At 29.8% G+C, this 16,171-nt stretch overlaps 2 protein-coding genes across 2 annotated transcripts; one reads left to right on the top strand and one right to left on the bottom strand.

Moving 5' to 3' along the window:
* Positions 1–2,517: 2,517 nt before the first annotated feature.
* LOC111615540 (GTP-binding protein SAR1b-like) lies at positions 2,518–10,729 on the top strand. Its single transcript, XM_023356948.1, has 5 exons — positions 2,518–2,663; positions 2,907–2,972; positions 3,053–3,156; positions 3,229–3,360; positions 10,054–10,729. The coding sequence occupies exons 1-5, from the start codon at positions 2,615–2,617 to the stop codon at positions 10,165–10,167; spliced, it is 465 nt and encodes a 154-aa protein (XP_023212716.1). The 5' UTR covers positions 2,518–2,614; the 3' UTR covers positions 10,168–10,729.
* Positions 10,730–12,986: 2,257 nt separating this feature from the next.
* On the bottom strand, positions 12,987–15,371 carry LOC111615542 (core histone macro-H2A.1-like). Its single transcript, XM_023356949.1, has 8 exons — positions 15,351–15,371; positions 14,484–14,590; positions 14,156–14,398; positions 13,988–14,077; positions 13,828–13,918; positions 13,672–13,758; positions 13,425–13,599; positions 12,987–13,351 (listed from the first exon to the last, which is right to left on the bottom strand). Exons 2-8 carry the CDS (start codon positions 14,547–14,549, stop codon positions 13,165–13,167), a joined length of 939 nt encoding a protein of 312 aa, XP_023212717.1. The 5' UTR covers positions 14,550–14,590; positions 15,351–15,371; the 3' UTR covers positions 12,987–13,164.
* Between the last annotated feature and the right edge of the window lie 800 nt (positions 15,372–16,171).

Consider the following 16,171-nt stretch of genomic DNA (forward strand, 5'->3'; position numbering starts at 1 on the left):
AAATTTTAGCAATTAGTTGCTTAACTTTCCTAGCAATATTTGATGGTACCATCTGTTTTTATATTTTTAACTAAAATATCATAAATTTTTAAATATTACAAAATGGTAAAAAGCTTCATTTTGAGGGTAGGAATGGGTGTTATAAAAAATTGTAAATGCTAATAATAAGTAAAATTGCATTGTCTGACCCTACTGGAGATACATACAACCCCCATTATCTCCCTATCCCTTGATCTTTAATCACCAAAATTTAATGGCATTAATCCCCTAATACACAAACCTCCCCTGCAAAATTTCAGAAATTTTTGACAAAAAGCACAATAGTTCTTAAGCTTCAAACTCTGAACAAACTCATGCCCCTTCCCCCCACATACACTAACAACATCCATTCATACAGAAATCACCCCATGAATTTTTTTGCATTTCAATGTTTCAAGGTCTGGAGTCCAAAAATGTAAAAATCTGGGAGGTCATTTTTTGACAGATTGCCATACTTTCCCTCTGTTATATATATAACAGCTAGGAAAGTAAAAATTAACTTTAACTTTTGAAAAAGAAAGAAATAATTTAAAATGAAACTTTTGTATTAAAAAAATCCCCTTTTTCTTATTACATATATATTTAATATATTTTTTATGCATTGATGTGTATGAATTCTGTATCCATTTTTGTAATGATATTGTCTAATATTGCTATATTTTTTTCAGTTCATCATTCCTGACATTTAATCTGAGAGTTATTGTGATAGCTGTGCATAGCACTTTTAAAAAATTAGAATTTTTTTTTTCTTTGTCATGTCATGTTAATTTTTCACAAGTATTATAATATGAAGTACAGAATATACATTTCATATCAATGTGTGATATTCTATATATATTTGAAAATATTTTTATGTTCAGTGCATTGCATTGTTAAAAAGAATTGTTTTTAAGATATTTTATAAATAAAGATGATTATTTAATTAAAGTACAGTAGTGCATCGATTATCTGATCCCTGATCAACTGTCACATCGGTTAACTGACTGCGTTCTAGTCGGCAAATTCAAATGTCCGCTAGTGATGTGGTGCTACAATATTTAGCTATATCTTGGCTACTTTAATATTATTTTTGTTAAATTTTGCATGTTTTAGCTGGCAACACTCTCGACCATGAAAGGGAGGCCACTATTTAAACGAGGCTTAATTTTCTAATTTTTAACGATACAATAGCAACGATTATTATTAAAACATTTTTTTGTTAGGCTTAACATCAATGAAAGTTCAACACGAAGTAGGTTAATAGTGATATACTGATATACTAATATACTATGCTAATAATGTATTTTTTCATACTTTTCGGTTATCCGTTTTTTTCAGTTATCCGACCATCCCCAGTCCCCAATTGAGTCGGATAATCGATGCTCTACTGTAAAATAATAAAATATTACATTTCCAAAAAGGAAGACAAATGGCTTGTTTTCCTTTTTCATTTTTGCTTTTAATGACAGTTTTCTTGCAGGATAGATGATCTCAATGGTTAAGATGATATTTTGTTGTATATTACATTGTAGAAAAAGTTTATATTTTGTGAATTAAAATGTTAAGAAATTGACATAAAATCATATTTAAAATATCGGAAACTTAGCAGTTTAAATTGCACAATGCCAAGCTGTAATTTTTGGTCATAATTTATTTGAAAATAAATTTTTTGTATCTGGTTTCAATTTTCATGTATTTAACTTGATCCTTGAAAATTTGAATTGAAATCGTATTACCCTCTGGTTCAGACTGAAGTTAATTGGGGCTTCCAGCCCCTAAACTTTTCATATCTGATATCTATTTTCATTTATTTAACTCTGTTCTAGAGATTCATCTGTTTGTCCATCCTTCATTACTGTTGGAATGTATAATTCTACAATTTGAAAATTGCAACCCAATTCAGAATAAACATAGATTTTATTTTTATTACAGAAATAACACAATACATCTTATTTCACATTTTTTTTTTATTGAGTAGTTAGTGTATTAAAATATATAAATAGCTAATGATATAAGTTAAAAATTTTTTAAGTTATTAGAAGTACAAAACATGTCACATTTTATACACATCATTATCATCATGAAATAAATTATAGAAATTTTTTTAAGTCATTTTGATTATATTGATTTCAAAAGTGTATTTTCCTCTTTTAAAAACATTCTTCACTGTGGTAGATTTATATTACAGGTTTATTTCATAAACGTGCAAAGTTGATATTTCTTGGACTGGACAATGCTGGTAAAACAACTCTATTAAGTATATTGAAAGATGATCGAATGGTACAACCTGTGCCAACTTTACATCCTAGTAAGTTAAAACTTAAATTTAACAAAACGCATGGTGTGTTTTGCTGCTAACATTTTATGCATTTTGAAACTGCCATTTGATGTTTATTGGCAAAGCATGATATATCAAAAAATCTCAGCATCTGTCCATCACATTATATTAATTTTATGCTCTTCCTCCTTTTCACTGTTGTTGCCATTTAATCTCACTGCATGATTTTTCCTCCTTGCATGTCCAGGATTATGGAAAAAGAGTGGTAAGCTGCTGTTTCTTGGTCTTGATAATGCTGGTAAGACAACCTTATTACATATGTTAAAAGATGATCGAATGGCTCAACATGTGCCTACATTACATCCTAGTAAGTATATCATTTATTATTAATCATTGCCTTAACTGTTGACAATGTAGCTTTTTCTCTAACATTTCTTTTCAATGGCATGCTTTCTAATAATTCTAGCTTAATAACAGTCATTAAATTTATTTTTAGAAATCAAAATTCCATAATTAAACTAAATTTTAAATTAATCATTTTTTTTTTTTTTTTTTAAATAAATACAAAACTTTTGTTTACTTTATTGCTGTTATGTTTTTTTAATTTTAGCATCAGAAGAATTATCCATAGGAAATATGAGATTTACAACATTTGATTTAGGAGGGCATCATCAAGGTAAGAATAAGTTTATCTAATTTTTAGTTTTTAAAATTTAATTTAATTTTTATATTTCAACTGAATATTATATTTATTAGCGAGAAGAGTTTGGAGAGATTATTTTCCAGCTGTTGATGCTATAGTATTCTTAATAGATGCATGTGACAGAGAAAGATTTCCAGAGTCGAAAGTTGAATTAGATGTAAGTCAGAAAGTTCTTCTATATATATGCTAAACATTTCGTTTATAACCTTTTCTAGTTATTACTTTTTAGAGTCTACTAACAGATGAGCAGTTGGCTAATTGTCCAGTTCTGATACTTGGAAATAAAATTGATAGACCTGGTGCAGCTAGTGAAGATGAGCTAAGAGGTTATTTTGGTTTATATGGACAAACAACAGGAAAGGTTAGGACCTGAATATATTTGTTTTTAGACTTCCATTTATACATTCCTCAACATTGAAATTGCAGTGCCATGAAAAAAATGTAGAGTTATGAAATTTACAGGAAAGATAGAGGTGTCTGATAAATGTAATTGATCAAAGAAATGAACATAAAAGATGCCAAATAAGATCATTTATTTAAGCATCATGCTGGTAAGACAACCTTACCACATATACCACATGCAACAATACAAGCCTCTATATGCTGCACATACTAAAACAAAGTTGGCAGTGCTTAGGATAGAAACATGCAGAATTTTACGTGAGTGCACAAAACATTCAGATCGGAAGCTAGAAGCTTCTGGTGCAATTGTCGACTGGTGAGGTCCCACATACTTAATGATTATAAGTTTTAGAGGCTTTGGATCATGTTGTCATGACCATATACAGATTGTTCATAGAAACATGAACCATATGTAAACAGGTGTTGTCTTGCTGGAAGATGGCACTGAGAACATCTTCCAAAAACAGTTTTTTACTACAGGATCCAAAAATCAAATCAATATATCCTCATGTTGTCAAATGTCAGGAATGAGAGATGCTTACCATATTTTATTATCTCCATACCACATTCTTAATGTTGGGACACTTTAGTATTCCTTGATAAAGGCTTCATCATAGTTATAGGATGTTGCTCCTAAACAATTGGTTCTTAAACTTTTTAAAGAGATAGAAGTACCCTTTCTTTATTAAAAAAATTAATCTTCAACACTTTCTGTAAAATGCATACCAGCCTACATTTTTTTTAAAATGTATTTTATTGTAATACAGTGAAGATTTTCTTATTGTTTTCTGAAAGTACACAATTACATTTTGTACTAAAGTAAAATTAACATATGAAGATAATTACTTTTTTAAATGAAATCAAACTTTGATAGAAATGAAAATGAAATCAAACTTTTGATAGTAATGACTATATTTCAGCCTTAATCATAATAATTTTCTTTGTGTCCCACTAAAGAGGCACATCCTACAGTTTTGAGATTGAGAACCACTGCTTTAAACCACACTCTAATGAATTCCCCTGCTACTTAAGTCAGAACAATTCTAATCAGGGATACACAACCTTTCCTGAAGAAGGGCCAGGTTAGGATTAAATTTACTAACCAGGAGGCCACAACCCACAAGGAGTCTAATTACTTTAGCCATGGGCAGTGTTGATAATCACGGGAAGTTTATGGCTTGACGTGGTTTGAAATAATTATTAAATCCAAAACTTTTTAGTGCAGTTGGCTTCCTTTTTATCCAGTGGTTCTGAACCTTTTTTTTTTTTTTTTATTTTAGCCATGGACCCCTTTTCCTCCTTTTTTTTTATGTGGACCTCTATAGACACTGCAAAAAAACTTACAATTCCTTTCTTTTTTATTAGTGAAAATAAATAAATATATGTATTTACCTATTTCTTTACATATATATATAAAATCTCTTTTTGACCTTTTTGTCAATGAGATATTTAAAATATTGAATATGTTTATGACATATATATAATTTATATTTTTTTTAACCCTTATGCAAGAAATGAGTAATAAAGAAAGTAAAACAATTGTTCTGAAGTAGAATTACCCTATAGACCCCTAAAATATCACCGTGAACCCCAATTTGGTATTTTTTTTTCTGTGGACCCAGTTGAGAACCACTGTTTTAGTTGTGTGACTCTATTCCAACTATTAATTTTCTTGGTCCAATATAATAATTAAAAATTTTTGGTGTGAAAAAAATTTTGTCAGATGTTAATCCATGGAGAGACATTGTTGTAAATAATTGATTGCTATAGCTTTTGTACATTCCTTTTTGAGCTCTGATTGGTTTTTTTTCTAGTTTGAATTACATTAGGTTGATGAATAAGTGTTTTTTCAGAAAAGATTGATTCAAATTTGAATCAATCTTTTCTGAATATACCAATCAGAATCTAGAATGTAAACAACTGCTAAAAATTCATTATTTTCATGGTTTTTCAGTGCTATTTTCACTTATTTAATGCTATTTAGATGAATAAGCAAGTTTTCTGAAGCATAAAATTGAAAATTTTCCACCAAAATAGAAACTTCCTGAAACACCGGAAATGACGTTCTAACATCACTTATTCGTAATGATTTTTATAAGAATCAAATAGATATAGAATATTTTAAGTCTAATACATAATATCTAAACCAGAAAGTGTGTTAGCTAGAAACAGACCAACTTCAAAACTCCCATTTCTTACCTCCCAAAGTCATAAAACAGTTAGGTGCTAATGACTTTGTGAAAGGGAAAAGTTCTATACTTGTTTAGGAGAGGAAAAACTTAGCTATCTAACAGATTAAAAAATTTTTCAATTTGAAGCAAATTCTTTTTTTGCCCAGTACATAGCAAAGTGATTTTCGTGGGAAAGTTTTATGGCCAATTGTTTCAGATAAAACATTAGTGGTTTTATTAAATAGTCAATTGACATGAAAATTAGAGCTAAAAGAACAGAAAATATAGCTACTTTAGTTCGTTTGTTTACAAACCCTCTTTGATGAGAGCTCGAGTGGGTGTGATATTGGCAATTTTCCCAAGCATCAGATTCTCGGTTACTTTTATTGGATAAAGCCAAGTCTTTCAAGCCAGAAAGCGTCAATCTGAGCTTAAAAGATGTAAGTAATAATTTTATTGACCAATGAAGTGGAAAAGGTTCTCCATAGACTTAACACAGGAAGAGTTTGTTTCACTGCATTAAAGTAACAGGACCCACATCGAAAGAGTAATAGACACATTTGAAAGAAGGGATTTGGCCTGTACCTTCCGTGGGCCGCATAAACATTGAAAGGGAGGCCTTATGTGGCTCCAGGGCTGCAGGTTGTGTATTCCTGCATTAATGAACAAAACTTGCCTTTATATCTAATACTGTTTGTTCCTACATCAAACCAGGCATTGGATATGTTGCTGTAGTATTAATGATATGCTTTCAGCAGGCCAAAATATCTTGAGAGAGGCTAGATGCTAACACAAATATCCCCTAATTGTGTGATCAATTTCAGCATTAGTGTGCTGTGAATGATCTCTGATGATTGCAGCAGCAAAGATGGTCATTATAGTGGATTGAAAAAAGAATAAATTTTGGAATTTAATCAAAGAAGAATTTTTAAAAAAATTGTTGTTCCTTTTTTATATCAAATTTGCAAAATTATGTCAATTTTTACAAGAGCAATTTAGTTTTTATTTTTGAAAAATTACTTTGGACCATGTTCTTCATCTATATTATGACATCATCATCCTAGAGCAGCGATTCTCAACCTTTTTTTTTTCGTCACTACACTTTTAATAATTTAAAAATTTGACAGCAAACACGGTTACTTCGGTAAGTACCACAGGACAACCGATGAAGTCATAACAATGATTTTTTTAAAAATGTGGTTGGTTATTTAGGTCACATTTTCCAAATGCCTTGGTAACTACAGGCAGTTACTGGTAACACCAGTTACAATTTTCCAAACAAGCCCTAGGAAGGTAGAACCAATTGAACTACTAATCTGATGTCACTTATGTACAGGGCAGTGATTCTCAACCACTGCGAATACTCAGAGTATAGATTCTTTGCAATACTTCAGTCACAAGTTTAATGTACAGTAGAACCTCGATTATCCGACCCCCGATCAACCGACCGTCCTAGTCGGCAAATTTCAAATGTCCGCTAGTGATGTGGTGCTACAATATTTGGCTATGTCTTGGCTACTTTAATATTATTTTTATGTGTTTTAGCTGGCAACACTCATTCGACCATGAAAGGGAGCCAGTATTTAAACAAAGCTTAATTTTCTAATTTTTAACGATACAATAGTGACGATTATTATTTTAAAAAATTTTTGTTAGGCTTAACATCGATGAAAATTCAACGCAAAATAGGTTAATAGCGATATACTAATTACATGGGATATAATAATATACTACACTAATAATGGATTTTTTCATACTTTTCGGTTATCCGACTTTTCAATTATCCGACCAACCCCAGTCCCCAATTAGGGTGGATAATCGAGGTTCTACTGTATTTGTCTGTTCTTTTGATGCAATATGAGAATTTCATCACAAAAGCTTACATTTAGACAACTCTTTTGTCAGAACTTCAAGACGGGCAGGTAATCTATGTTAATCTTATTGTAATTGGTTGAATGAGATGCTGTTTTAAATATTGAATGGCATTGTATCTATACAGTTCTTCTACTCCATATTTTCTTCAATCTTAAGGTGATTTTCAAATAAATTAAATTTGATTTCTGAACACACTAATCTTTCAATGTTTTAGGGTAATATTCAGTGACAACTCATAAGCACCTGCAGCATCTCCTAAATAAAAATTGTGACATTTATTTTGCAATTTTATTTCATAGTACTGTAATTATATAAATTTTTCATGGTTTAATTTTAATTATCAAAACTAGTAATGAAATAGACTAGTTTTGATAAATTGTTTTAATTAATATCTAATTTTGGAATTCAGCATTAATTTTAATTTGTTTTCTTTTTTCTGTGCTTTCTCTTTTGATATTTATAAGTTTGCATTCTTCTCTGCAAGCCATTTTGTGCACTATATTAGTTATACTCTTTTTTTAATATCAGTTCAACATTTTTAGCAACTACTTTAACAATTTATATATTGTATTATTCAGAGTGATAGTGATTTGTAACTTTTCAGGAATATCAGCTGCAGTACCAAATAAACAATATTTCACCCCTTTTTTTCTTATAATCTTCAGCTTTCTTTCTTATTGCTTTACAATGATCAATTTTCTTTTTTCTACTTCTTTGTTGAATGATTGTTTATTAGAGGAAGATAGAAACTAGAACCATACTATTCCTGCAGACTCTTATGAGAGTGTCTCACAGAACTCCAGTCCTGTAGTCAGGAATAAATCATTGAGGAGGCTACAGGGCAAGCTGAAAAATTGTGACTTGTATTTTACTCTCTTCCAGCTAGCACTAGCCCTATTGACTATAGTCAAAGTGTAAAAAAAGTAACAAATCTAAATGTATATGATGAAAGCAAAAAATATATTGTATATGGGCACTTCTAAGATTTAGCCACATTTTTTTATAGCCTCCTGTAGCTGGCTCTGGTAAGCTTCAAATACTTTTATGGTTGTATTCACCAACCAACCAAATCTCAAAATGCAATTCACATGATCCAAGGTTCAATCAGTCTGAGCCATGTCTTCTATTATACATTCATATTTACCATGTTTTATTTAATGCTAGCTTAACTGATTCTTCTCTCAAATCAAATCGCATCAATCCTAACAAAATTCATTTATCAAAACAGATTAAGATTTTGCCATGTATTTGCCACAGTTTAAAGGAAAGAGCTCTCTTTAGTAATTGTTAACTATTCTAGCAGCTTTATTATTGAAAAAAAAATTCTTTGCCACTAGTAGTAATTTATCATCAGAGCCTATTCAAAAATACAAGAACATTTATAGAGAACAAAGAAAACAAATGCTGTATCAAAGTATAAACTGTACTGACTTGTTCCTTCTCACTTTGAAGCAGATATATATCTGGCAACTTATTACTCAGCAGCAGTTGGCTAACCAGCTTATTCAAAAACACTTAAATTGAAGAGCAATTAATAATTGCTCCTATCTGGTGATAAACACTTCATTGTAAACTTCCCTCAAAAGTAACAGAAGTTTTTCACATAAACAACAAATCAAATCTCTGTTTAATCAATATCTAATTTGGAATTCATCATCTAAAAAAATATTCCATTCAGAATCAAAAAAATTTAAAGTGATGGTGACAACAACCATATATAGGTTATTATTATTAATTAGATGAATTTTTAATATTACATAAATTAAAATATCCATGTCCTCCATCTTATTTATTCAGTTAAATTTTACTTATGTATGCATTAAGCAAAAAGCTGAAAGTGCATTGAGATTTAAGTTGCAGTTATTGACAATTTGAACCTCAGTTCATTTTCAATAACTTCAGTTTTGAATTACGTTATGGTTAATATGAAAAATGGGTTAAAATGCAAATCGTTGTTAAACTCATTGTGATGAATATATGACAATCAAATTATTGTATATCCTTTGCACACACCTTGATTGAATCCTGGAAGATAATGAAAACTCAAATAGCTTTTTCAGGTGCTGAACCTTAATATAAATTGATATAAATTTGCACACTTTTTACATGAAATGACAACTGACTTTTACTTGGCTCTAGTGAAATTTGAAAATCACTCCACTCTAGTGATCACACACTGCCATGTTCCTGATATATTGATTTTTTATTCTGAGGTTTGTCTTCATGTAACATACAGCATTGCTTAGTATCAACATTATAGCCCAAATGATTGTCAATAGTGTGTGGTGACAAATTGATCATCTTCAGTTTTGATAATCCTGTCGTGTGTGCTTGTGATCAGATGTAGTATACCTTGTCATCACACTCTGGGCATATTATAAGCATCTGACAAGTCATTCTGCATTTCTTTTTTACATTTTGAGAAATTCTTGCACTGTTTTAGTATGTTATCTATGTCACCATTCACTGTGATTGCAAATGATCAGTTTTTTTTCTCTGAATTTCATAATTCTGCACCTTTTTTCTTTCATAGTGTTGCAATTTACAATTGAGGAGTGTATCTACAGCTGTAACCATTAAGTTTATTTTTATTAAAATTTTTTCAGGGAAAACTTCCAAGATCAGAATTACCTGGTCGCCCACTAGAATTATTTATGTGCAGTGTTTTGAAGAGACAAGGTTATGGCGAAGGATTCAGGTGGCTTGCCCAATATATATGATGATTTAAAACTAAATCTATAGATTACCCACCATCAATAACTATTCAGTAAATCCATTCTTGTTTTATAAGACTATAATTATATATAGTATTATGATGCAAAGGAATCTTTTCTCGAGACTTCCATTATTTCTGCATATTTTGATTTTTTTTTGTTTTTCCTTAAAAATCAATTTGTATTCTCAGGATTTTCTTCAAAAAATGACAATACTCTAATGAAAATGAACTTTGTTTTTCTTTAAAAAAAATTGTAAACTCAAATTTTAAAACAATTAATATGCATGTTTATTATTTTTCTGCACAATAAGTCCAATTTAACAAGCTTTTGTTGCATGTGGAATGTTCTCTTTGCATCAGTTTGGCTGTAACAAAAACTTGGAGAGATGATGATAAAATTATTTATAGGGGGAAATAAATATTTGTATAATCTTGTTTTTTCTGTTTTGTGCATGCCAATTTATTTACATTTGTGTTAATGTTACCAAAGCAAATAACACTGTACATAGGACATTTTCCCTTCTGGGCAAAAATTTTTCCATAATAAATTTTGTTTTATAAAGTGAGTTATCCATTATTCTGTTTAAAACTAAAGGAAATAACTGACTTTTTTACAATAAAAGTTCAGTACTGTTTTTTATCCTGTGAACAATCTATAAGGTTTGGAATGTAGATCAAATTTTCAAAACATTGAGGTTAGAGGTGCAGTTTTTATATCTTCAGTCTTATCTGAAATTGAATGAATTAATACAATTTACTCATCATAAAATGAATGTGACTCTATTGAAAAGGACATCACTTGATATAAGAAAACTGGCATTAATATTTCCTAATGAGGAATTTTTTCAATATACCATAAAGCTATTGTGAACAGAGTTGGGATAGACAATTTTAGCTATTTAAAATATTTTGAACATACTGTATACTTAAAAATTTATTTAGGTTATTTTTGTGGTTACAATCTGAGTTTTGAAACACCAGATATTTAAAAAACAATATTTCCACATGCCTGGATTTTCCAAAAATTAAAACAAAATAGCAATTTTAAGTTCTCATTACAAATTTTGCTTGTATTTTTTTGTGTGAAAATAAAAATTTTGAATAGAATAAAATCTCCTTTTTGTATTTGGTATTAATTTATTTATCAGAAAAATTTTTTAAAAAATAGTGAAAAGTTTTTCACCCCCTCTTTCAATCCCATAAGCACCAAGGGGGGTTTCCCTTCCATACTCATGGATTTGTGTCAGGATCCCCAAAAAATATGAGGTTGCCCGAATTCAATCCTGGATCCCCAAAACAGTAGGCTGACATCTTAATCACCTTGGCCATGAAGTTTGGCATAATATCTTTCAATGAAAATTCTATTAGTCATTTGGAAAAATGTTTTTAAATATTTTACATTCTAGTCACAAAACTAGAATTGAAATGTGTCATTTATATTTCAATACTTTGTTGTAATTTGGGCTACTTATTTTAAAATGAGATGTCATTACTAACTGAAGTGTTTTTTGAACATTAAAAATCTTTTTATCTAAGAAAGCATCCAAGACACTTAAAACATTTGTGAGCAACCTGTAGCTCATGGGGGTTTAGAAACAATTTTTTGTTTTCTGCCTTGTGCCATTATGCAACTCTTTTTAAGCTGATATTCATGATAAAAATTTGAACTAAACTTGACCAGTAAAAAAGATGATTTATTCTTATCTTTTTACTGTTCAAAGTCCTATATTATTAGTGCACATTTTAGTAGCTAGTGTACTGTGGTTATCAAATACATTTGTACTCAGCAGATTTAAAAGCTTAAAATTCTATAAGAAAAATGCATGTGACCTGTCAGAAGCCTACAAAGTTCACTTGTGGCCCAACATCCAGAAGAGGTTCCTCATCACTGCTTTTATTATAGAAGGGACAGTTTTCAAAGTTTTGTCAAATTTTAACATATAATCTAAAAATCTATGTTTATATAATGAAAGCAAGACCAAAAAAAATCACATGACAATTTTTTAACTTGTAGATCATAATTGTTTGATTCCCTCTGATCTTCATGCTTTGAGAAATTTTATCTACTTTCCAATCGGTATTTTATTTCTGTAATAATTATTATTATATTTTTGAGAATAGGAAAAACTAAGTTTTTTTAAATCTTTTCATTGTATTAAATTGGAAAAGAAATCAGGCTGTATTTATATTAAAAATATCTTCCCTAAATGTCCAAAATGTTGGTCAGAATTGGCAAACATGAGCTTCCAACAGGGTTTAATCATTTGAAAAATAACCAAAAAAACAAACAAAGTAGGTTAGTGTATTTATTTTGTATCTGAAATTTAGAAAATAAAATTTTAGCTTTTTAAATGCAACTTGCTGATTTTAATTTCAAAAAATAAACAATGTAATAATCTTTTAAATGGGAGAAATTAAAACTTGCATTATTATTATTGTTATAATAATTTGAAACATATATTTAAAATATTCAGCTACTATCAAAACCATTTTTTAAAAACATATTTCTGTAATCTAAAGATTAGGAAAATAAAACATCAAAATCAAATATTGAAAATTTCTTCTAATATATGTCAGCTTCTTAGTATTTAAATGAGACCAAATGATAGATTTTTAGTACAAGTCTTGACAAAAGATTTACCAATGACAACTAACTTGTCAAATTTTTTTTCTTCTTCTTTTTATTGAACTTAAAATATAAAGCATTTTTAAGTGATTATTTCCAGATAAGCGACTATGCTAAAAAATAGTAATATTTAATTCATAAAACATTGGTTTTCAGTATATAATATTATTTAAAATTAGAGAATATCCACNTAATAATCAGTGTCATAAACATCTTATATTTACAAACAATAACAAAAGCACCTAAATGGGTGTGTTATCACAACAAATGTTTGTGATTTTTAGATGAAAATTATTTTTTGATTTCTAACAAGTTTAATGTGCCCTTTAAAGGAGAAGGAGTCTTTAAAGTATATAATTAAATACTATGAAGAAGTTAATTCTTAGAAGGCAAATGTGTACTTAGTTGTATTTTTGAGATTTCATTAGTATATGCGTCGATACTTACTTTATCATAAAGAACAAAGTATATTTGTTTTATCGAACTGCTCATAACGGCTGCAAAGTAATCGGCAACAGTTTGCAATATTATTTGCGCAGCTTCTCTCTTTGGAAAACCAGCACTAGAAGAAAAAATTATTTGTAAAGTTTAATAAATAAATCCAGTAATGAAACATTTTATAAATAATAAATTACGTTCCGCTTCCAATGGATGGTAAAGCCAAGGATTTTAAATTATTTTTATCGGCTATGGCCAGACAATTTTTTATAGTTTTTTTTAGTGTGTCTATGGCAGAACTGTCATAACGAGACGGTCCAAAGCAATGAATTACATGCCCTGCCATAAAATTATAACCGGAACAAATTTCAACTGAAAATATTTAAAAAAAACTGTTATAAAATATTGAAAAAATAAAATTTAGCAAGTAATATATTTAAATACCTCCTGTTTGTTGTAAAGTGGTTTTGGATCTTAACTTATCTATTTCTTCTTCAAATTTCTTTCCACCCACTTCCATTAGTCTTTTGCCTGAAAAGAAACTCAAATTATTTTTAAATGTTTTTAAAAATGTAATAGAACATTGTTAAATTCTCTCACCAACTTGTCCTCCCATATAAAATTTATTATTTGTGGGATTCACAATAGCATCTGTTGTTACATCAGTAATATCTCCTTGAATTACTGTCAACTGAGTAAATATAAATGGGCCAATTTATCATTCAAGCTTTATTTTTATTATGTAAAACTTTGAATAAACCTTTTGTCCTAAAAAGAGTTGTTTTTCCGATAACACTGTAACCGTTGGCATATTGCCCAATTGGCATTTTCTCACATTATCTTGCGGCAACTGGATGGAGAAAACAATTATCTTGGAAATCAAGTTAAACCAAACAAAAATGTGTTTTAATAATGAAAAAATACTCACGATATTTGATTGGAGCACCACAACCGGATTTTTCATGGGTATGGTTTGCTTTTTTACAGGAACACCTTTCTTCTTTTTCACTGGAATTTTATCTTTCTTCTTTGTCTGAGTCTTTGCCTTAGGAGTCAAGTCTAGAGTGGAATCTTTTCTGGCTAATTTTTGTTTCAACACTACACTGCTCTTTATCAAAAATGCATAATCCGGAACAAATCCTGCAGATGGAATCATAACGTCCTTCAGCATCTGTAATCCCATAAAATGCCAAATTATTGATTTATGTATGTAAATTCTACAACAGAAAATCACAAGAACAGACATACTCACTCACTTCTCTGATCTCGGCATCATTAGCAATTGCTAAAAGAATATGGCGAGGATTTAGTCTCTTCTTCATATTATCTCTAGCTGCATTTCCTGCCAGTTCAAGAATTTCAGCTATCCAGAATAAATGAATAAAATTTTAAATAAAAAGTTTTCGTATATTCAAAGAAAATCTTGACACATTTTAGATGGCAGAGGCTACATTTGGTTAGATGGAAAGTTGACAAATTGTTCTCTAGTTTATGCTCATTAACTGTTCATTTATAGTGAATATAATTGTTTATATTAAGGATGCTTAGCTGCTATTAGGAAATTCAGTTTTTTTGCTACTTATGGGTTAAGAGGACGCCAGTCGGAAATAGCGATCAAAGTCGCGATTTTGAATGAAAATATCAAAATAACAATAGACTAGTAAATTTAAATCTAAAAAATAGTAAATTTACTGATAAGGTTGTAAAAATGAAAAAATACCAATTAGGATGATTATAGATATCACCTATTTGCCATATTTGCTGTATACACTACAAAACAATTTGCATATTCAAGTGGTTTATTATTAGAATTTGTGAGATTTTGTTATATCTTTATAAATCGTAATTATTGTTTAATTTAACAATTGTATTAAATTTGACAAATAAAAAAATTGCATTATTCGGAATAAACGCTATTTTTGACTGGCGTCCTCTTAACCCATAAGTACCGTTTTTTAAAAAATACATTTAAATTTACACATAAAACAGGCAAAAATTAGGAATCAACAGAAAAGATCCGTCGCTCTCTAGAGGAACGAGTTCGAAGTCAAATTACATCGATTGAACCTAACCAGAAATCCAAAACGCACTAAAGACATTAATTTAGTTAAGAGAGTGCTTACTAAGCACGAGAAGTTTCGTTGATTTGCGATGAAAAGTAATGCCGTCTTTAATTTCCAAATTGAACCCCCATTTTTTAGCTTTGTTTCACTCTCTCCATGCTGACGTCATTGTCATTAATTTTAATTATCTTCATTTTCTCTACATTCAAGTCTTCTATCATCATCTATATTCTTCCTCATTCAAAAACTCCGGCATAAGTGCAAACATACGTCATTTTTACGCATTTTATCTAAATTGACCATCGCGATAAATCTCGTAAGTTTGGATCAATGTTCCCTCTAAGCTGCGCGGCCATGCACTGCTCAAATTGTTGCCGCACACGAGAATTTATGTGCCGCGCAGGCGAGCATGCACACCAATTTGAATTGTTGTTTACTTATTTCTCACTCTGTCTGCAACATGATTATTGCTGCGTATATTTCGATTAAATACATTAAATCATTGACAAAAGATAATACAGTATTTCGTATAAAAGTATGTTTTAAAATGAATTTTAATCTCTACTTTCACCACCACCACCACTGGATGGCAGACTGTTGCGACATGTGGTGGAGCTGTATTGGACAGTCGAAGTACAACATATTTCGAAGGGGGTGTTCCTATTATTTTGTCCTATACCTGTATATGTTTCGCTCATCTACAAAAAAATTAGAGGGAACATTGGTTCGGATCCTTCTAAAAAATCAATCTTAAGTTGAGGATCAACGAAACTCACAGGCTTACGTAATAAGCATTTTCTTAACAACCCAACAATGTTTTTTATTACCAAATTAAACTATTTCTGAAATCGTAAACTTTTGATTTTTTTCTTGTACAGTAT

The sequence above is a fragment of the Centruroides sculpturatus genome, unplaced genomic scaffold (genome assembly GCF_000671375.1).
Source record: "Centruroides sculpturatus isolate CEXI.00-Female unplaced genomic scaffold, Cexi_2.0 scaffold2589, whole genome shotgun sequence".
NCBI classification, from domain to species: domain Eukaryota; kingdom Metazoa; phylum Arthropoda; class Arachnida; order Scorpiones; family Buthidae; genus Centruroides; species Centruroides sculpturatus.